This window comes from Anopheles funestus, chromosome 2RL (genome assembly GCF_943734845.2).
Source record: "Anopheles funestus chromosome 2RL, idAnoFuneDA-416_04, whole genome shotgun sequence".
NCBI classification, from domain to species: Eukaryota; Metazoa; Arthropoda; class Insecta; order Diptera; family Culicidae; genus Anopheles; species Anopheles funestus.
Genome location: NC_064598.1, coordinates 63,584,178 through 63,606,817, shown reverse-complemented (window position 1 = coordinate 63,606,817; position 22,640 = coordinate 63,584,178). Strand labels below are relative to the sequence as shown.

General features: G+C 36.8%; 1 protein-coding gene across 3 annotated transcripts; it reads right to left on the bottom strand.

The window, feature by feature from the left end:
* Positions 1–228: 228 nt before the first annotated feature.
* Positions 229–22,098, bottom strand: LOC125766149 (stathmin). Of its 3 annotated transcripts, XM_049431841.1 has the most exons (7): positions 15,869–15,967; positions 14,495–14,711; positions 9,061–9,144; positions 3,586–3,941; positions 3,304–3,453; positions 1,941–2,096; positions 229–1,370 (listed from the first exon to the last, which is right to left on the bottom strand). In XM_049431841.1, exons 2-7 carry the CDS (start codon positions 14,568–14,570, stop codon positions 1,293–1,295), a joined length of 900 nt encoding a protein of 299 aa, XP_049287798.1. In that variant the 5' UTR covers positions 14,571–14,711; positions 15,869–15,967; the 3' UTR covers positions 229–1,292. The 3 variants fall into 3 exon arrangements, with proteins under 3 accessions (XP_049287798.1, XP_049287799.1, XP_049287800.1); XM_049431842.1 differs by lacking the exons at positions 9,061–9,144; positions 14,495–14,711; positions 15,869–15,967 and adding exons at positions 19,935–20,134; positions 21,917–22,098; XM_049431843.1 differs by lacking the exon at positions 1,941–2,096 and having other exon boundaries at positions 15,869–15,968.
* Between the last annotated feature and the right edge of the window lie 542 nt (positions 22,099–22,640).

Sequence of the window (22,640 nt, the reverse complement as noted above, 5' to 3'; positions counted from 1 at the left end):
AGAGCATATTAAATACTGCATTTGAGCATCGACTTCTCCATCCATGTCTACCGGTTTCGGTCTATCTCCAGTGTACGTTATTATGTTATGCGCGTTGTAACTCGTTTAAGCTGTCCACCGCAGCCAACAATTGCCCTATACATGTTTTCCTATTAGTTGCATACATACTTTTTTTTTGTCTATAGTAGTTTCTTTATGTAGTGAGAAAGGAAAGTGGGAGAGGGTAAATATTTTTTTCATTTAATGTTGCGTTTATTTTGCTTCATTGATTTCAGCTCTATTTTAACTTTCTGTTAGTATGTTATTAATCTTTGTTTTTGACTGTGCTTTTGTGTTACTTGCGCTTCTTATAGTGACAACTTTTGTGACATGGGCAGAGATAAACTAAGATGTTGATACCGGTTCATTATTTCTTCTCTGTATTCAAATAGTTTTACATTTCGAGCCTTTTAGAAAGGACTTACCATACGAGGGCAGTACAAAGTAAAACTCCTGTTAGTCTTTTTATCGTTTTTGTCGGCTTGTTGAGCTTAACATCATACTTTATCATTTCACTCATCCCATTTCATTTACTTTTACTAGAGCAATTTGTTTCTGCTGCGCTTCTGATATAGATGTTTATTACCATGAGGCTCATGCTGCCGCGCTTTCGTATCTATCTTCAGATGACAAGACAGTATGCACAATTTCAAACATTCACTTGAGTAATGTAATATGCGCGAAAAAGCTACACATTTTTTTAATTAAACAACATTATGGTCTTGGGTTCTTAATACAGATTCATGAGCTCCACCCGTTTCAGATTTTCAAGTTGATGTTCGTTATCTAACTATCTATCTGGTTCAATGCGCAAGTTGGTTGTTGATTAGTAGGTGCATGTTTTTCTTCTGTTTTATGCTGTGTTAGATAATGTTATTGATCGTGATCAGTTGGTTCTCGATTGGCTAATTTTTTCACGATTTATAACAGGTCATTGGCGATTTCCAACGGTTTCCTGCCCTGCATCACAAGTGGATTTGCTTGATTATTTCATTTTGAATTCATATTTGTAAATTAAACACGGTTCATTCTACCAGCAATTTTCACAAACATTCGTATTGGTTCATTAATTAAAACATAACTCGAATAAAAAAAACAAGATATTTTTGCGACCTTTTTTCTGCGTGTGCTTGCGATACTTAAATTATGCAATATTTGCTTCTTTGTTAGTGTTAGCATATCGTGTGTATTGTGTATGCGTGTCTGTGTATGTGTTGTTATTTCATATTAATTCAAGCCGCTGCTGTTTTTGTCTAACCAGACGAAGCCGTAACATCCGTCTTCTGAGCCAGAGCCGCCTTATTCTGGCGAACCAACTCAGCACGTCGTTCCTGGAAATAAATGGGACACAAAAAACATCTCCAAATTAACTGATTTCATTGCAGTTAGGATATTAAGACATTTGCAAAAAGTAAAAACTTGGAGAGTAGTCGCACAACTCCCAAGAACAACAATTCAGGTAAAGCAACGACAAAGGCCAATTATAAAAAGAGTGTTGCAGCAACAAAAACAAATATTCAATTGGTTTTAAGGTTTGTGTATTGCATTAAAAATATGAACGAAGTTCTGTTAAAATAAATAGTACTAAATTCCGACTACTTACATTGAGTAGTTCTTTAAACACATTTAAAAAAACATTTTAACTTTTTCAAATAGAAAGATAATGGGATTGCTGTTGTTGTTCTTTGATGAATGTGCACTGACACGGAGAGATTGTAGATAAGATAATTAGCAACTCATATATGTTGAAACAACTTAAATATGTTGGCCCAATTTACAAAGGGATGTTGGAAAATAAAGAAATGAAATAGACATATCATATAATCAATGATTTTTTTCTAAAAATATATCAAATAATTTAAATTAAAAGCATATGAAAGTAAAACTCAAAGAAAACCTACGTGCTTGCGAATGTTTTCCAATTTCTTCTGGAGTTCCTTTTCACGATTTTGCTCGGCGGTGGACAGCTTGTTTTCGATGACACGCGTCTTTTCGGTGGTCTTTTGTGCTTCGGTCTGGTAGCAGGCTGCACGGACTTCATTCAACTTATCGGTGTTCTGTATGTGTGTGCGAGTTTTGTGTGTGTTATTCATATGATGATTGAGATGATTATATAGAACAAAAATTATGAACGAAATGAAATATGATGAAATTAATCAGACAGGTACCGTATGTTCAAGGATTTTTAGCAGACCATATAAAGGGAAACAAAATGCCATTGAATGGGTGAAAACAGTGAAAAGGAAACCACATAATTAATTATTGCCAGAAAATCAACAGGAAGTCGCACCGAAGGGCGATGTTTGCAAAAGTACAGATTTAACAGACATGTTAAGTAAGAACGTGACCCATGGAACGCGCCGGTACATACAGAAGAGAAGCATGTTCCGGACACGATGCGGTTTCAAATGTGTGATGAGACCCGTTATCCAAATATATTGTGCAAATAAACCAAAAGATATTGGAACGAGCGACAAGGAACCATTTTCATCAATAAACCAGGCAAAAGCAAAAAGGATATCTCCACCATCAGACAAACAGAAAGGTCACATAACGAGGGCAAACAGATAAACAATACGATTGAATTTTCATTGTCAATAGCAGGGGATCGCATTGAGGTAAATGCAAGCAACGAATCAATTCAAAAATAAAAATCACACAATTATGTGAACGAAATACCGAAAAAGCACGTTCAACAGTTATTCCAGATATCCAATCATTCATCCAAACAAAAAATATTTATTTTATCGGAAATTATGGAGGGATTAGAGGTAGAATGATTTGAACCAGATTTGAAGACCAGTGGTTTGAAAGGTGAACAGTGGTATAAAATGATGTGTGTATTGCAGTTATTGTTTAGTGTTTTAATTCATCCAGGTGAAGTCGATAACACCCATGATAGGATTAAAATAGTATTCAATACCGACCACCGATGCATTATTCATTCAATGTTTTTTTTTGCAAGATATAATACAACATAGGTGTACACGCATGGTGCATGGCGGAAGGGCAAGTTTACATGGATAAAAAAAGAAAAGATAAACGAACAGAGACAAATGTAAGAAACTGAAAATTAACAAATAGTTTCATACGGAACGCAGGACGATGCTCAACCAAGTACGTATAAAATGCAATAAGTACGAGGAAGTACATGCGTAAGTGCATGGAAGTGTAATAGATCAAAGAGTATGTTAACCTATCTCCAAGACTCATTTTATAACACAAACTTGATTGATCCCGGAAAACAATAATCACAATACGTACGTGTTCCTTTAGTCGATCCAGAATTTTCTTAATGTTATCATCACGAAGCGTGGCAGCATTTCGCAATTTATCTTCGAGATGTTTTTGCAGCTCCTCCACCTTTTGCTGCTCCAAACTCTGTCTCGTCTTCTCAATATCGGCTGCGTGTGTCTGCAATTTTACAACAGGCGATCAATATTTAGATGAAACAATTTTATTAAAGTTCCAACAAATTTTAATGAGCTTGCAACAATCTTAATGCACAATCATTATTGGCAATCGCGACCTAGGACGCATACGTACCTTTAGTTTTTCCTTTATTTCGGATAGCTGTTGTTCTCGCTTTTCCTCATACTGTTCCATCTTGGTGTGCAGCACCTCCTTGGCATGTGTTTTGAATTCTTTGTCCAGCTCATCTTTCTTGCGAGAAGCTTCTTCAATTTTAGCCATTTTTGCCGACCAGTCAGCCATCTTCTTTGCCTCCAGAGATAGTCTGCGTTCTTCCGCAGCCTTTAGCTTCTCTTCGATCTCCTCCGCGGACACATTCTTGCCCTGGGTTGGTGGAAGTTTCGGCAACGCCACATTACCTGCTGGCTCTGCCAGGATTACTTCATAGCACAGGCCGCCTTTCGACTTTTCCTGGCAACGGATCTCAGTAGCTGGAAATAAATATGAAACGTAAAAGAGCAACATTTTATTCACGACTTTTAAATTGATATAGCGAGCGGGTCCGTTAAACCATGCTTATCGACAAAAAAATGATTACATTCTTTAGGTGTGGAGAAATAAATCCTGATTCAATTTTCGTAGTAAGGCAAACATAAATTCACAGCCAATTCTTCGCTTGAAACGGTGCGCTAAGTTAAGAGTATCTGCAGTGCAATGTTGAAAACAATAGCTGACAAGCTTACACCGAATAACTCTGTTAGCTTGATACGAATACGATCGATAATTCTTCGTCAAAAAGTGCTGTACTTTTCATATTTGTCTTAACGCAGCATCTATGGTGTTTTCCTTTGTTCAATTTATGTACACATACTGCAAAAAACTGTTTTGAAAAAAAGTCAATCAAGTTACGTAGGATCAAATTTCAAACATTTGCCACGGCAGGGATTTCTGTACAATTGTATTCCAAATAAAAATGTACCAGTTTGCAATTAGAAATCCTCTTACCGATATACAACAGATTGCCCATAAACCCTTCCGGTGTCAATAAAAATAACATTTTTTTATATACTGCCTGGGTCAGAATTTTATGTACTAAATATCGTAAAATATATCAATTGAACAGGGAAGGTAAATAGATTGTGGATATTCATTTTGTAGTTTTTGAATAAAGAAGTCAATTTTGCCATTTATATATTCGTTTACAAATACTTGAGCATTGTTCTCTTTTCTTTTCAATTACATATCAAATATTATTTCATCAGCATGAAGTCCTTCAAAAAAATTCATATTCTTTTTTAAGTAAAACAAAGAAGCCGGATCAAGTGAAAATTCAATGTCTATGTTTTTTGCTGACATCTGACACTGGCACTGTAAATTATATGGGGTACATTAAACCTTTGCCACAAAAAAACTATCTTTTCTTTTTCTAACGCTGCGCCGAGAATAACCGTTAAGTGTACATTAATTTTCTTTTTAACCAGATTTATGTTTTTTAAGCACAATAAGGGAAACTGTTGCTGTTTTTTACATCATTGTAAAATGATAAAATAAGTAAATATTATTGGAGTTCCTGTGATTACAGGTGGGTTTTAGTATCGTACTTCCAAAATTTTATGTATTACAACTGCCACATTACACTAAAATATTTTTCGACAAATGAACGTTGTATAAATAGCACATTTTCTTCCAAACCAAAAAAAATCGACGTTATCTACACATACTAACAACGCTAGTAGCTGTACTTAATAGATTGAAAAAATATTGATTTTTCAAAGCAGGATATCATCGCAGCAGTGTTGTAATACTTTTATCTTTTTTTTGCCCTGACAGTCTAGCTCACGTAAATTTTTTTTGTGACGCATGTTATCCAAGAAAATAGGAAAAAACCGAATCGTCCATCTTCATAGATAGGTACGAAGCTGTTATGGTCACAGCATCTTAACGTGTCTGGTTGAAGGAAATTGCTTTTTGGTATTCAATGAAGGAATTAGGTTGCGACATATAGGACACACACTAAAGTCTGAGACATGTATATCTTGCCCGATTGTCGCTCAAAGGAAGATTTTTTGTCTTAAGGTAAATCCGTTGAATATTTTCATATGATAAATGTACTAATATCAAAATGCCTCATTAAAGTTCCTTATCTTCGAGATGTGTGATTAATTGTAGATATACTGAATAAACGTAACATTGAAAAATAATGCTTTTCAAATCTTAGCACCAATAAAATATAGACAAAACTCGTCCTTCCCATACAAGAGTGGGAGTATGGGGTGGAGCTTATCTTCATCATCATCAAATCCAAGGAAAGTCGCAAAAAATGATCTAACATTACCAAGTTGGAAATGTTTAACCGAATCTACATCACATAATTATGACTGAAACCACACTTTATTAATAGTTGATAGAAACGGGTGCCTATCACGTTACAATGTAATTGCATTTGACTGAAATTAATTTTATTTATGGGAACGGGAGTGATTTGCAATCATCAATCAATGTCATTATATGAATATAATTTTTCATTCCCGGAATGAATCAAATCTTTTATTACGACACCTAACCTCCGATAAATAACCGGAAATACAATTTTTCAATGATTGCGCTTTAAAACCGCTACAGGATTTGTTCAATTAAAAAAAAACAGTGAATAATATTGTTTACAAAACAGCACAAAGGCAACTAATTTAAACCCATTGGAGATAATTAACTTCAGCTTAACGATTATTGTTTTCCAGGCAGTCGACACCCTCCAACCTCTAGCATTGTGCCTTCCTTCACTTCACCCAGCAAGCAAACCAGTTATGCTTTACATTAATCTCGAGATCACTGGCTCTGCACAATCAAAGCTTTTTGCTGCCGAGCAATTAAGTTATGAAAGAAAGCTCTCCTATCCATTTACCATTTTTGCAACATTTTTTTTAACTGCCAAAGCGCAAGGATTCAACGGTGTATAGTTTCACCTGCTATTCAGACACTTTCTATCGTGGATCTGCCATTACTAGAAGGTTTATATATAAAAGACATGAAAACCTAAGAATAATTCTTCCATCCGTTCGTCTAGTCTGTACAGGATACAGTCAACTGATGAGAAAGTATGAATCACCAACACAAAAGAACTTGTTGTTGCTGTAATGCTGTTTCTCCCTTTCTCTCTCTCTCTCCCTTTTACAACATGCAACATAGAATTCCATAACGGAGCAGAAAATAGCAATAGACTTCATTAAATAATAAAATCCTCATCCGCCTCAAGCGGTTTTACAAACCGTGGAAGAAGCTCAATAAAAACGGGACAGAACAAATGAGGAGGGAAGATGATTTCCTTTTTCAACCATTTTCATGCCCATAACAACCAACTTTTAGTCAAAAGGGAAAGGCAATAGCTTTCAACGTGAAGTATCTGTTTTTAACACACAGAAAAATTAAAAAATGAGCGATACGGTGGTATACATAGTAGCGACGCCGGTCTTTATCCGACAGGACCGGGTATCAAATCTCATCCTGACCGAACCCCCGTACGCAGGACTGATTATCCGAAGACGGGTACATCAAGTCGAAAATAACAAGAAATGGTAGCCCTAGACCTTTCCTGACGATGTGGTGCTGCCACATAAGAAGAAAAAGAAATGAAAAATTTCTCTGTCATTTCTACGTTGAAGTGTAGAAAATTATGTAGTGTTCTAGTCGAATTGAACGAAACCAATTCAAGCTTAAAATACCCGCATGTCTTGACCGGAATGGCCAAATGATTTGCTCTATGGAGCAACTCGAATCAATAATAACATGATCTATTTCGGTAAGATAAATTCAAAATTCAACCTACATCACAAAACTGGTTGGTTGTGCGTATATATAACATAACGTGTTTTATATACATTTTGTATGTTGCATGTTGATTTTACGTATTGAGCTCTTAAATGGGAATTTCTAACATTCGAAGTGATGAGACCCTGTGGTATAGGGTGGTAGCGGCATCTACCTTTACACGAACCGTACATCCGAACGTAGGATGGAATATTAAGCTATACAACGGGAAAATAACGTCAAGAAAAGCCAGAAATGGCAGAATAAGAGATAACCTCTTTTTATATAAATTTGAAAAATTTCCCAAAGGAAAAATTCCGTAGGAGTTACCTCATCAATCGAAAAGAGCTTGTGGTTTCACGCAATAATTGCTACCGGTGCCAGTTTCACCCAACAGGACCGATACAAAATCTAATCGTCGTAGCAAGGATGAATTATCCTCCACTGTGCGTAAAATTAGTTTAGTAAGATCTAATGAGAGCGAACCCCAAATGAGAGAGATTAAAATACATACCTAGTGATAAAATTTTGAAGTGAATATCAACAATTTAAGCGTATTTACAATGAACAAAACCACTATTAAGTCTATCTATTACAAAACAGTATTTTTCTTTACATTCGATAAATATATCCTTTGTCACGCAATGCTTTACAAAATAAAAAACAAAACCTTTTTCAAACAAAATGAAACAATAAATAAAATAAATGTTCGCAAAAAAACATAGTGTAATACAGAAAACATAAAGAGTAACATTCGTTTCTCGTGATTTAAATCAAAGATTATCCTTACGACAAAATGTGTCATCAATTAACACAGATATTAAAATCACTTAACAAACATTAACAATTCTAATGTAGTCGTTATATGACACGTCTGACGACATGTGCATTCGTCAAAATCCCTAATGAATAAATTCATTAAATTGGTTGATGAAGGACCAATTACAACATTCAACATTCTATTGACCCTCTTGTGACCGTCGCCAAAAAACAAAAATGTAACTTGTTTGAATGATTTATTGTATTTGTTATGTTTTATCGGGAAAACAAGGTACAAAAAATGCAACTCCAAAATAAAATAATTAACCGTCAGCTACAAACACAAAAACCAATCGATAAAATATTAAGCCCGTTTACCATGATTCCAAACGTAAAGAGTGAAACGTAAGCGCTTCGATCGATTTCCTTCAGATAAACACAACCGACAACGATACGCATAGACTACAGCAAAACTAACAATTCGCTTGCGTGACCAGACGTATTGGCTAGACACTTTTGGATGTTCTATTCTCGGGTTCTCACTCATTTGCCATTCGTTGGTGGCGACAATTCCATAAATATAAAACTAAAATATGGAATCAATTTATGAGGATAAAACAGTTAGCAACGCATTTTTCAAACAATACAGCTTTTTACCTTATATACAATTCATATACATAATATACAGGTGCTGATAACATTATTTAGCGCAATACAACAAGTTACATTGATAACATCTCAAGTTAGTTTGTAGTTTGAAGTAAGGAAAGCAATAGTGCAACTAAGCATGATGGTTAAATTCATATAAAACTGAGCTAATCAACAAATTTTCTATTGAAATACACTGAAATTCAAAACCTTCTTTTTTCTAAGCTCGCTGCACAAATAATCTGTATGTTACTGAATTGCTAATTTCGTTTTATTTTACTGAGGATAACTAACTAAAATTAATCGATTTACAAATAGAAGCGGTTCACTTTAAAATAATGACAAATATACACAATTGTGCCGTGCTTTGATCATTCAAAAGACTGTTCATATACTTACTTATGAATTTTACTTTCTTGGACGCCTTTGGCTGTTTGGTTCGAGTTTTAGTTGGTTTTTTTGTTGGAGCTGATCGTCGATTGACTGCATAATGTGGTATTAGATGATTTTTGACAAAATGCGGCAAGCAAAACATTTCGGACAGGAAGTATTAGTACGTATTTAACACGCTATCAATTTAATTATATTGTGAAGATTTGTTTGTCGAATAGACCAAAAAAAATGTTTGTGATTTAAATAATTTTGGAAGACAGTGATTAATTTGTTACATTAAGGCTATGAGATCGAATGAATTATAAAATTGAATTACGAATCAAAAACGTATTTTATTACGGACAAAATGAAGTTTAATTTACAGTCGAATTTTATATCTGTCTATTATTAAAGTCAGCAAGTCGTTTCGTACATTGTACATTTTAATGTCTGAATACACCTCCAGCTAAATATTCTCTTTTTGTCAACAATTTACCATTATTGCTAACTCCACCGGGGTAAATAAATGGGTAACTATTTTATCCGCCTCAATTCGTGCTTTCAACACATTCATAGAAACCATGCTCAATCTGAGCGCGTCTACAATACACTCTCGTAAACACCTACAAACTAACCGCTAACGACAAGCATGGAATTGTCCTGCAGGGAACGTTAAGGGTTCTCCGTTTGGTATGAAGCATTCAGCAAGCTAATTCGATTTGACCATCATTTCCCCTTTGTGACAATTCCCGGGAATAGTTCGTTCATTAATTTCATTTTCTCTTCGGTGCTATCAGCAACCAGTGAAACCAGAGATGCAGCACAGCGCACAGCTAATAGAGACCGTGGCATACCGAACTGTCTCTCGAAAGGTAGGACGTCCGGCTCCCAATGAGCCAATGAAAAATTTAGTGTCGAAAGCACCCCATCCGGACGATGCCACAAAACCGATGGCAATGACGGAAATTCAGCAGCGTCACCATCGTTATACCATTTACCACCAACGCAATCGATAAATGATTCGAAGGGAACAGAGCACAGAGCTTAAGGAATCGTCGATGCAGCATTGAAAATTAAACAACGATGATGATTTAACAGCTGATATACAATGTATTATTGTATACCAATGTCGTTGTTTTTTTTAACAAAACAACTAACAAAGGATTAAAAATTCACATGCAACACTGATGCACAAAAGAAGGGAAGAGTACGAGTAGGAGCAGAATATTTTTGATAAAAAGGTTTTACATTTACATTACATATCTGTAAATGTACTTCTATTAGATTTGATAGATTGTCATCACAGTGCTCAATGTTATACATAAAACCTTCATTCGCATTTCGTATATAATACGAAGATCTGCTTTCATGCTGAACAGACTGCATTATAACAGTATTTATTTCAATGAACTTTTCACCCTTATGCATGAAAAGCTGCACTTTCCGAACAAATGTCGTTAATTTAATTTTGATGGTTGTATCACGCTGAATTTAATTATTCATGAACTACTATTAATTCTCTACTGATAATCATTTGTATACCCTACTTCCATAACCTTGGCCAAAACGAAGCTCGATTTAAAATCATCTGCAGTGCTCGCATGATGGAAATTCTGTTTGCGATCAACTGCATAAAATCACAACACATCCAAAGCTTCCATCTAATACATAATCATCAAACATAATCCGTTGGTAAATCTGCTGGATCAGTACCAACATTTTTGTTCCAAACGGAGTTGCTGGTTTCGTACCAGCATAATTAAATGGCCAAATCACAACAATCGTGTGTTTAATTCTATGCCATGCGCATATTTTTCCTCATACATTTTTTTCATGAAAACTTAACACCGTCCTGGTGCTTTTTCTATTTATGGATATATAATCCCAAAAAACCTGGACTATTTTGTCAATATATAACTCCGGATACATAAGTCAGGAAAAATCTTCATTCCACGCATGATCTGAAGATACAAGATAAACAGAGGATACATTACAATTGTGAGAAAATCAATCATCGAACATGCAATGTTCCTTGCAAAAAGACGTGTTGGTTTGACACATCTGGTCAATTTTTTGTTCCAAAAAACCAATGCTCGTACCAAATAATAGCTTCAGTAAGCAGAACATTTAATTTTGGTAGTTAACGTATTGTGCTATTCTTCAACGAATTAAACCTTCGTTCATATATTGGATTAAGACAATAGTTTCAAACACTGCAATGTAATACTTTTGAAAAACTGCATTTAATCAATGCGACCCCACATCGTCTGCTCCATGCATCACGCTTGGTTTCACGTGTGATGAGTCACACACAATCAAATGGCACCAGGCTATATGTCCTCTTGAACGGCGCCCGAGTATTTTCTCCAAAACTCCCACTTTTCGCTTTACTACTCCTAACAGCCCTTCAAGTGCTAATCATGCCCTTCAAGTGTGATAGTCGGATGCCAACATGGAAAGGGTTGTTGCCTCCGACTACAACCCCGACATTTGTGGCTCCAATTCTGCGTCAGCAAGTTGATGTTTCCCCTTGATTCTGCTTACTAATGCCACCCTGTAAGGCATCAGCGCCACAGTGGAGTCACAAGGCCGGCATAGGTAAAAACCGATTCCTTTACGCCTATGAGCTCATGCAGTTCCCCAACACTAACTCGGGGCAAAAGATAGGATCCACAACAACAACAAAAAACTGCAGTGCCTAGAAATTGCATTCCAGGTAGGGCCAAATGTTCGAGGCCACCGAAAGTAAGCGAAAGAGGGGAATGTAGAATTAAGCCATGAGCGCTTATAATGTTCGTGCGGCATGAAATTCATCCCGCATACTTGCGTATTATGTATTTGTTACTCTTTTAGTCACATATACTACACAGCACCGCCTGTCGTAGTCGTTGAACTGCAGTTCACTCGTGGACAAAAAACATTGGAAACATGGAAACGCATCGTATAGTGGAGCCATCAAGGATTGCAATAGTTTTTATGGAAAATAAACCATATAACCGCTTCCTGACTAACGAAAAAAAACTCCGGCACACAGTTTAACCAATACTACTTCATTGGATTATTCTACTACCTATTCAAACCGGGAACCATGTTTCGTGATTCACATATCAAAACTTCAGACCGTGTGGTCCTTTTTCTGTGTTGCTGTAGACACAACTCCTTATCGCGACTCTTGATGAACACAATTTTCATTACCAGTACGATGTGTGTTAATCGTGTTTTTAGTACCGCATAAACATGAGCCGCACAAACACACAACATTAAATGAAATTTGCAGGTACTAAGGCGTGACTTCTATTTGGACTGACAGTTGAATTATGCGAATCAACAAAAAAAAATAATAGTTCAAGCGAAACGGCCAGTACAAAAAAGAAAAACGCCTAAAGTTCTACTTGCTTTGGTTTGCCATAGAGATGTAGCGTAAATACGTTGAGGCAATTTATGCTCGTTTTTGGCAACATGCCATCTCTTTCGCGGACGAAACAATTTTGAAAACAAGATAATTTTGGAAGGATCGATTTTTACGAGCTTTACGAAGAAGTTAGAGAAATCGAATTTCCGTTTCTAAGCCGGACGAACAGAGGATGGGAATGATTCACCAAATTAATGTTACCTTACTCATGAGAACAATATAAACCTTTTAAAAAAATTACTGTGCTCTCTTTTTATTTTAATTCCAATATTCATTAAATTATATTTTGCTTACTAAATAACTTTAGTTCTAATCTGCAATGTACGGTTATTTATTTACTTAACGTCATTCTGCTGCATATATAAAATATAACACATTTCAATGCTAAAATTATTGCGCAACATTCTTGTCACACCAAAAACATTACCAAGTCAACCAAAAATTGCAACAACAACCGTCTAAATAGGCAATGTAATATTGCAAAAGCTATTAAATCAACATTGAGAAAAACAGCATGTTTTATGAGAAAATATCTGCAACATCGTTAACGGAGCAGTGAGAATCTAAAAGGAAAAAAGCCAGCAGCATTAGCGCAAGAGTACCTTCTTTGCCTATCAGCTGATGTACGTGGCTGGCATCACTGAGTACCTTCCCGGAATTCACTGATCCCACCAAAGAAAGAATCAAAATTGAAGGTGACTTTCGACTGAATGACGTACATAAATCACAATGTTTTACGCTACGTGTGAGCAACTAATCTTACTCATTATGACTATTTATTTGTTTGAAAACATTATGCATTTATGTCTTTTTTTCATTCAAGTAGAACAGCTTGCCCGTATTGATACATTTATATGTCTTTATCAATAATAAAACAAGAATATAAAGATAAAAAATCAAAAATAAACAAATTTACATACATATAACTAGTATCTAGCTTGATTTTTAAGTATCATAAAAAGTGAACAAATCATTAAACATACGGAAGATACAATTTGATTCCTTGTTACTTTTTGGTAAAAAAAACATCAACTGATATTTAGAACCTTCCAAAAATACCACCAACACCAGTATAAAATGGCCGTAAAACTTATGTTCAGCGAATTTTTCATTTCCACGAGACGTTACAAAAAACGAATGCCGGCATCGGCACCAAGCTGGAAAAATCGAAGCTGATGGCAGTAAAAAAAAGAAACTGTGGAGACGACGCAGTCGAAGACGATAAAACGGCTACGAATCAACCCGACCGACCGTCGTCTGTGCTCTTGGATGAGTCATCCACAGGCTCGTCCACTAGAATCTTCCAAGGGCCTAAAAAGGCAAAAGCCCCCTGAATCAACCGAAACCGACTAGCGTTTCTTATTTATTTTGTGCACATAAAGTTATATAATCCTACGGCCGACGTTACCTTCATTACCTTCCTTCGTGTTTCAACGTCGTGAAAATCGAAACTACGTGTGCTTTACAAAACAAAGTTCTCCTGTTTCTTTTATCCACTAAACCACCTCCTCTCTCTTCAAACAAACCCTTAAAATACAGTGGAAATTGCGAACAAATGCGTGGCTTTTGCAACAAAACGCTGCTTCGCAGACAAGGAATTATATTACTTATTCATGGTCACCAGTGACCACTTGGGCAACAAAGTTTTAGGACGTTTTTGTCCTTGGTAGCCGTTTATGTTTTTTTTTCGAATAAACCAAACTAAACTAAGCTAATTTTGTACAAAAACTAGATAATAGAGCTTTTTCAGAACCTTTATCTAATCCAGTTATCGGACGGAAGTATATCGTTATATCAACGTTAAGGTCATTCGTCGTTTGTCAAAAGGTGTTTTATTGTCAAATTAAAATAATAAGGTCTTTTTCTGTGCAACTACGACAAACAACTCTTCACAAGTATGTAACATCGGAAAAGGATATGCACAGACGTGAAATGTGGTAGGCGTGATACTGAGCTTATTTTGATCATACATCATCAGTCGCTTCAATCGCTTAGTCCATTTCACATCTTGCTATTTTGCTCCAATTGATTCGATAAGACATCTCTCACCTGCCGGCAACACAGGAGCTCGACACGTATGGCAGAAGCACTGCATCACGGAATCTCGCACTAATCCAATCAACATTTTGTAGACTATAAAATTTAGCTTAGGAGTGTAGAACACGAATCGAACACGTACAACACTGGAGCTTACTCGGTTTATATTTTTGATGTACTATTTTTTTTGGTATTTAACCAGTATTCTGTCAATCACACTATGTTGGAACTAAGAAATTATTACACTGTTAATAATGGATGGATTTGATGGATTTGATCTCAGAGAAATACCCAGAGTTCAATCATTTATTATGTTTAATGTTTCACTTCAAGTTATCTTTCAATGGATACAATAATATCGACACAGATGTATTCTCGTCAACACCGACTGAAGTATGGAGATTCAAGTTCAATTTTAACAACACTTTAAAAAATTATTCAAACGATGCAAAGCTGACTAATTCACATAGATTGCAACAACCAGTTTGCTTAATAAGTTCCACTGCGCCTATGCAGTAGCTTCTATGCTGTCTATCCGTAATCCGTATCCCAGCCCAAGAAACACCGACGAGAACTGAACCGATAATCAAACGTCAATTGGAAGTTTCTCAGCGCTGGTGATTCCTGCCCTCAATATGTCTCTATGGATTTGCAGTCACCGGCACCTGTATGTCTGTGTTCCGGTTGTAAAATGAGCTTTTCCTCCAATACCGGTATCCGACTCATTTATAACACATACACTTATACTAAGAATAGCACAGTTCAGAAAACCGAAAGAAAAGCGAAAGGATAATCAAGATTCGTTTTGAGCCGATCAACTGCCAGCTTGCAAAGCTGTCAGTGCTGTGGACAGTATACGCATGCACTAGCAAACACTCTTCTCCACCACATCCACAAACACCCCATCAAATCTATGAGACTCAGCAGTCCAGGGCGGGGCATTTCTTAAAGAAGATTGTTTGCTGTAACTGTCATACCACTGCTAAACGCGAAAAAAATCGACGCGATGCAAAGAAGGCTGTAGATGTAACTGATTAAACTCATGTATTCCTTTTTTTATAAAGCTTAAACGGTATGCGACTATGAACAATTAAACGAACAAACAAAATTAGTCAAACATTACAAATAGTTTTGTGGAGTTCAAATACCAAGCATCACTTGCATTAACATAGGTGTGGTTTTTTTTATATTTTGAACAACATTTGTACACATTTACGATACTCCAATCCAATAGGCTAACAGATGCCGTGGCAGTACAACTGATGAGCAATTACAATTTAACCTTTCCTCATACACTTCCTCTCCCGATTTCTCTAGTACATTTGTTGTAAAATTTCCCAGCTTTTAATTTTCTTATTCCCACACGCACACCACCACTGGCCGTACCGTACGGGAAAAATACCACACTGTGTAGAGAAAACACTATTGTATTTTAAATACAACCACCAAACGGGTCGACGTCTAAAGCAGGACTGTGTTATGCGACCAGGATACGGCGATGGAATCTTAAAGTAGTGCGAATGATCCGCATCGGAAAACTGACAGCATTTTCTCTCCTCCTCAATACTCCTTCCCCTTGGCGGTAGGAAAATCAAGCCAAACCGGCTGTCTCGAATGTTGCTGTCACTGTCTAGCGGACAGCATGCTTCCACACAAGTGCACCACGATTTACCTTTATGTTAGGCGAGGAATTTTCTTTTGTACGACAAACGAAGGACATCTGTGCGAAGGAAAATCGATCGATATCCTACGTCCAGCGTGAATCGTTTACCACCACATCCATACATCCCATAGCAGACTATGTCCGTACACAACAGTCCTAGCAATTGTTTTTCTGCGCAGGACGAGCTTTTATTCATCGGTGTTTGCAGGATATGCTACCGTCCCCATCACCCACACATACAAAAACTTACGCACGCGACCCCTATATGTTAAGGGTAAATGCTCGTAAACAATCTGAAAAGCCTCGACAGCGGTTGCCGGTTTTATTTCATTTTTTAATCTTGCCCCAACCGACCGAATACGCAAAGTTGCAATAGCTGCATGGGCGATTGTCATGAAGAGTCCTATTATTTTATCCGCCGGAAGGAATGACATTTTCCTGAGATGCGAATATTTTGATAAGAGTTTTTTGATAAGATGGAATAATTTTTCCTGCAAGGCATACCGATCAACATGTAAAAAGCAATGAAAAGTCTTTATTAGTACTAATAAAAGGTATAAACATTTGCCTTCCTTGTCTTTTGCCTAACACAAAGAGAGGTTTAACAAAATACATCCCATTTTTTTTAAATTTTCTTCATAATTTTTATTGTGAGTTATGTGTGTGAATTACTATTAAATATTTTAGCTTATTAAATATAATCATTTAAACCAATGGAAAAAACAAAAAAAAAATGGTGCCAGTCGGCCACTTACAACTTCTCCTGGAATGGGACGACGCCAAGTCGGACGGACATCACACTATATTATTAGAACACTGCTTCTCCACCCATTCTGTATTACCATTTCCCCCACACTATTGCGTTGACTACAATACGTTGTCGTATATTTTTCCTCATCCTCTATTTCATACAAAGGACAACGTCCAGCGATGCACTGAGGAAAGTGCATTTATGTTACAGCAACGAACTCCTTTGGGAATTCACGCACTATCGTCTAGTAACATCAATTTTACACACACGACGTAGTGAACGAATGAAATATTAATAAATGTACTTTTTTGTAAATCTCCAAAAGTAACAAAAGTATTCAAAAAGTAACAAAAGAAAATAAATATCTTTTAGTTTTTTGAAGATGTTGATGAAATACAAATTTTGATTAGTAATATTACATTCTTTAATTTTTAACACGGAGTAAACAGATTTTTTATATACAATTCATACAGTGAGGACGTATTAAAGGACGTTTTATACAATGTTTTTACTGCATCAAGTGTCATGTCCTTGAGCAAATATAATATAGATAATATAACAAATAGAGGATTCAAGGATTGTTAAACATTTCCTTCCATATCCTTTCATATAAAATAGGTAAAAAGATAGAATAGAGTCCCTATTCATCCGTTCTAATTTCGAGTGCACATTTGCGATGATTAGGACTATGCGCACGACACATTTTGATTTCAATTATTATTTTTATGATAGTGTTTTTTATGTGTATCTGAAAGCATACCTGCGCGACATTGACATCATACTTGAGATGCAAATTAAAAAAAAAGTTCTTTATATACTGTGTATAGCATGAAAAATGATTCCAAACACATTTCTGTAAACGTTGTTTAAAATATTATTTTTTTTGTTATTCAGATAGAACGGCTTGGTCGTATTGATAAACATTAAATTAATCATTGTTCAAAAATAACTTGGTTATTTTCCATTGGGGCACGACTAAGCATCCAGAAATATGTACATATGTATAATTGTATCATTTAAGGTGACCTGATGAGAGATATTTATTGACTTTTGACGATTTTGTGTATTGTAGTATTGTGCAGTGTGTAGTAGCTTTCTAATAGCCTTCCTTAGGACTACCTGTTTATTTTTGTTTAATCCGATTTCAAAAATTTATATTATTTTAATAAAATAAAATTGTATAAAATATTTGAAATGAATTTAACAAAAGTGTCGTGTATAGTGAATTTAAGCACTTCAAACGTACATTAGCTCAATGGATGAATTGGGAGACTTCTTCTTGGCTTAACGACCTGTAAGGTCATGCCAGCTGTTTCTGGGTTACTAGACTTATGTTTACCACGCAGTCGGATAGTCAGTGCAGTCGGATATTGCAGGACGGTCCGGATGGGATTTGATACTCGGTCCTGTCATGTGGAACCGGCGCCGTTTATCACATTAACCACCGAGCCGCCAATTTTTGGGTATTACTCTCTCTCTCTCTTAGTCCTCCCATATGTAAGCAGGCGGAGAAATGTAGAAGGCCTTGCGAATGGAATAATTTAGATACTACTTAAACCAACCCCAATACAAAATCCACTTCGAGCGGACGCTCCCACGACCATCATGGACAATTGTCTATTACTGTTTTTGTTTTTGTTTTTGTTTAGACATGTCTACAACAAAGATCTCCGTCCCACACGGCGATGCCGATGATCCCATTTTGCGTCATGATCGTACCTTTTTATTATTTGTAACAAGCCAGTTTCTTTTCTTTTATAACTGCGCTACTGATTATGTGTGACATGAGTTTCAAATGCATGACATGAGTTCCTCCAAATGAGGTTAAAATCATCCAGATTTGAAGGAAAACAAGTTTAGGTACTGTTGCATATTAGTAAACAAAATGAAATATCTACAATTCACTGAAAACCGCTGGCAGAGGATGAAAACCTCTGCATTGTTTAATAACACATCGAATAATATTGCGTACTACAAAAAAGTCTTTTTTTACTTATACGTGACTTGGATCTACGACGTTTATTTATTTAGTTTTCTGGTTTAAATATTTCTTTTACAACAGTACGAATACTGCACGGCAAACTGCATAATTAGAGTATGCTATATGAAATTCGATACTTACTCATGCATAGAAAACCCATTTATCTGTTAATATGTACGAAAAATATCTGTTTGCAACCGTACTGATTAGAGTAATTATTTTTTTGTTAAAAAATAATTTTTGTCTTGCGCTTTGACGTAAACAGGGGTAGTCCAGCAACGAAAAAGAAAACCATCTCTTTATCGACAGCCCGTCGATCCCGTCCTACGCTACACTTGTCACAAAATTGAAAATATCTGACCTACTCTTTAATAAGGAATGATCAACATCCTTCAACTAAACGAATGTGCTGCATTAAACGTTTAAAAACCTATACCCCAAACGTAACGTTCGGCAACGAAACCAAACACAACGTTGAACCGTAAGTCAAAATTTGCTTTGCTGGAGTTTGCTGGATTACCTGCAACACTCCTACACAATCTACTTTCTAATATCGTCCCCGGAAAAGGAAGAAATGGAAAATTTCAACTTTCGGACGGAAATTAACAAAAACATAATCCACTATTTGGCATCGCAATTGAAACCGCTACCAACATTCACCACAAGTACGGGGCCAATCAGTATCCCAAAACGTTAACAATCTTGATCGTTTTTACAACGCAGACCTATGCCGCAGACGTCTCTTTGTTGTCGTTACATCTGTTAAACCTTCAAAGCTAAGACGGACAATATTATGTTTCTTTATATCTTAAGCGATGCGGAAGAAGTGAAGCAGGAACGGAACACTGCCTCTTTGTTTTAATGCACAACTCCTTTCCTGTATCTTCCGCCAAAGGTATAGCTAATTCATGGATTTACCAACAACGACTTTGCACAAAGCGATGGTTTTGCGATAATTAATGCGAATAAATATTGCTTCCCGCGTGCTAAAATCAATAATACGACTACGGCAAAGGTAGCGGTAGCAACCGCGAAGTGCATTGGTTGGCGTACTTACCTTCAGCGCTGGATTGGACTGTTTTTTCTGCCGACATAATGGAGATGTATGTAGGTGGAGAATGAAATGATGCTAGACTATAGGGTGCACAATATTTAACCGCTTTACTAGTATGATCGCCGTCTGCCGTCCGAGCTTCTATATCCTTGCCGCTATATGTACGATTCTCGAACGGTCTGTTAACTACACTGCTTTTCAACCTAAAATAAAGGAAGATAGTGACTATGAAGTGAGATGTGACGAGTAAAATGCATAGCAGACAGTTATAGCAAAATGATCAAATCTTTTATATAGCATTGATATTGCCATATGACATCTATTGCATATACTACAAATAAATTCGTCTATGCGTAAGCTTTTCTATTGTGATTAAGATATTGATGATCAAGAAAATGCGCTTCTGCTTCCACAGGTCATGCACTTTGGCAGCCTTCAACCAACCATAGCAGAAAGAAATATACAGGCGGAAGAGGAAAGTATTAAGCCCAAATATGGAACGCTTTATGGGACGTTCGTTGCAGCGGCTGATTGGATGCGAGCCATCCCGAGGGCGAACGTTTCTTTTTCACATTCGAAGATGAATTGCCCCTCGAACCGGAGCACAACTCGTATACAACAAACAATCGCCGCTAGGCGTATGGTGTGCGATCGCTAGCAGAAGAAAGGCTACAAGGCAGTATGCGTGGGCTTCGAACATGAACCGGTCCTATTCCCCGGAAGACCAATAAAGGAAGGAAGACAACAAGATCCGATGTCGATCTTTTACCCGTCTTGGTAGAGATGAAGTACTACGCACTAGGCAATGAAGGTAATCACAGTAACTTGAGCGATGCGATCGAGGAATAGTAGTAACATAGGAGTACCTGATCGGAACCTAATACTGTTTTTTTTTCTATCGAACTAACTAGTTCACCAAGCTGGGGTGCTTGGCCCTTTTCACTGATGCTCAAGAGACACTTTTCAATGCCATTGCGCCATTGCGTGACTCATTGACGATGCATATCCAATCCAACCCAGACCAATGATAGACGCATATAAAGGAAACGCATCTTTTTCACTCTACTTGAATGCTGTTCATTACAAATACAGAGCGAGCCGATCAAACATGGGCGACGCTCCATGGCTTTTTTTTGCTAGTCAATTTCCTTTAATGTGCAAAACCAGAATTTCCAGACTGAGTGTAAAAGAAAGTGCAAGTTGTTTAGCTGGGCAATTAAACGAAGATACGTGGTAGCTTCTTTGCTTGAGCGATCGATAGTGATAGTAGCAGCAGTAGTACTGGTTTAGGTATTACAGGAAACTCTAATTGATTGCACTTCATCGGGACAAATGGAGTGATCAACCTTATCGAGAGGGAAATTTAATCACTCACTTTCCCGTGTTGCTACGGAAAGAATCAACGTGTTCGTTGTCGATAAATTATTTCACAAAGAACACCAATATCAATTACTAAAAATGTGTATGTTGCAGTTCAATAGGAAATTGGCATAGTTCAATAAATTTCCCATACTAACCTAAGAAAGAAAATCCTTTCCCAAATCGCCGTGATTATGATCGCTATTTAGATGAAACTGTAGCTAAACAAACATTTTGTGAACATGCAAACAACATTCAGAACACAGCTGGCTAAATTTCTCTCGAAATAAATGCACTTCTTTGTGCGGTAACCAACGGTCCCCTCGTGGACGTAATAAAAACGCGCACGATACGCATCTGGCTGCTGTGAGCGACCGAAACAAAGCACCCATTGAAACGGGCAGAGTAAGCGGAACCGAATTCGATACTCCGCGCGGGGAACATCCAGAACAAGCAAAATCCTGTAGCAACGAACCTACAGCTACGACGTCATTTTTGTTTTCTCTCACACACACACAAAATGCGCCATAATCGAAGGGAAAAAGAACACACACGGTGTGTGTACTCCATTAAACGCACAAATTGCATGGGCCGGTATTTGGTTGCGAATAAAAGGAGTATCTTACCTTTTCAAACTGTGGTCAATATTCTCGATGTAAAAGTAACCAAAAACGACTGCTATTTTTTCACAAACAAACAATAAACACTTCGTTTTCTGACGCTAAAACTTCGAACTATGTCCACAGGACACGAGAACAATAGGGAACACACGCGCTCGGGGTGCGATTTCAATTTGAATGAAGATATCCGGGAATTGTCTGCATATAACTGCTGCGCGCTTGCGGTTGCTGCGACGGGAGAAAGCGAGAGCGAAACAGACGCGATCACACTTTATGCGAGATGCGTTTATAGTGGTATCGCTGAGGGATACGATTTTCACAGCTGATCGATTTCAGCAGCGTCGATCTACCGTTATTTTTTTTGTTTTGCTGAAAAAGGGATTTTGGGGCAAAAAGCACCCATTATAAATTTCAACCATTTTTCAAAATTGAAAATTTTTATAATCCATGAAAGCCGTGCTATTCTATAATGAATGCTATTCTTCCACGTAATAATTATAGTGAGCAAAACGCAATCGTGACAAAAAAGGCATATTGCTTTAAGGATACAACATTTCGACGTACATATACCATTTCCACTAAAATGTTAAAAAAAACTTTTGGAAGAAAATGCGTCCTGAAAAATTTAAAATTTAACTAAGAAACATGTAATGTAATACATATTAAAATCTGGTTGTGCTCCTCTAAGTCTCGTGACGAACGGGTCGCTAACGAGCACTTTCCTGGTAGG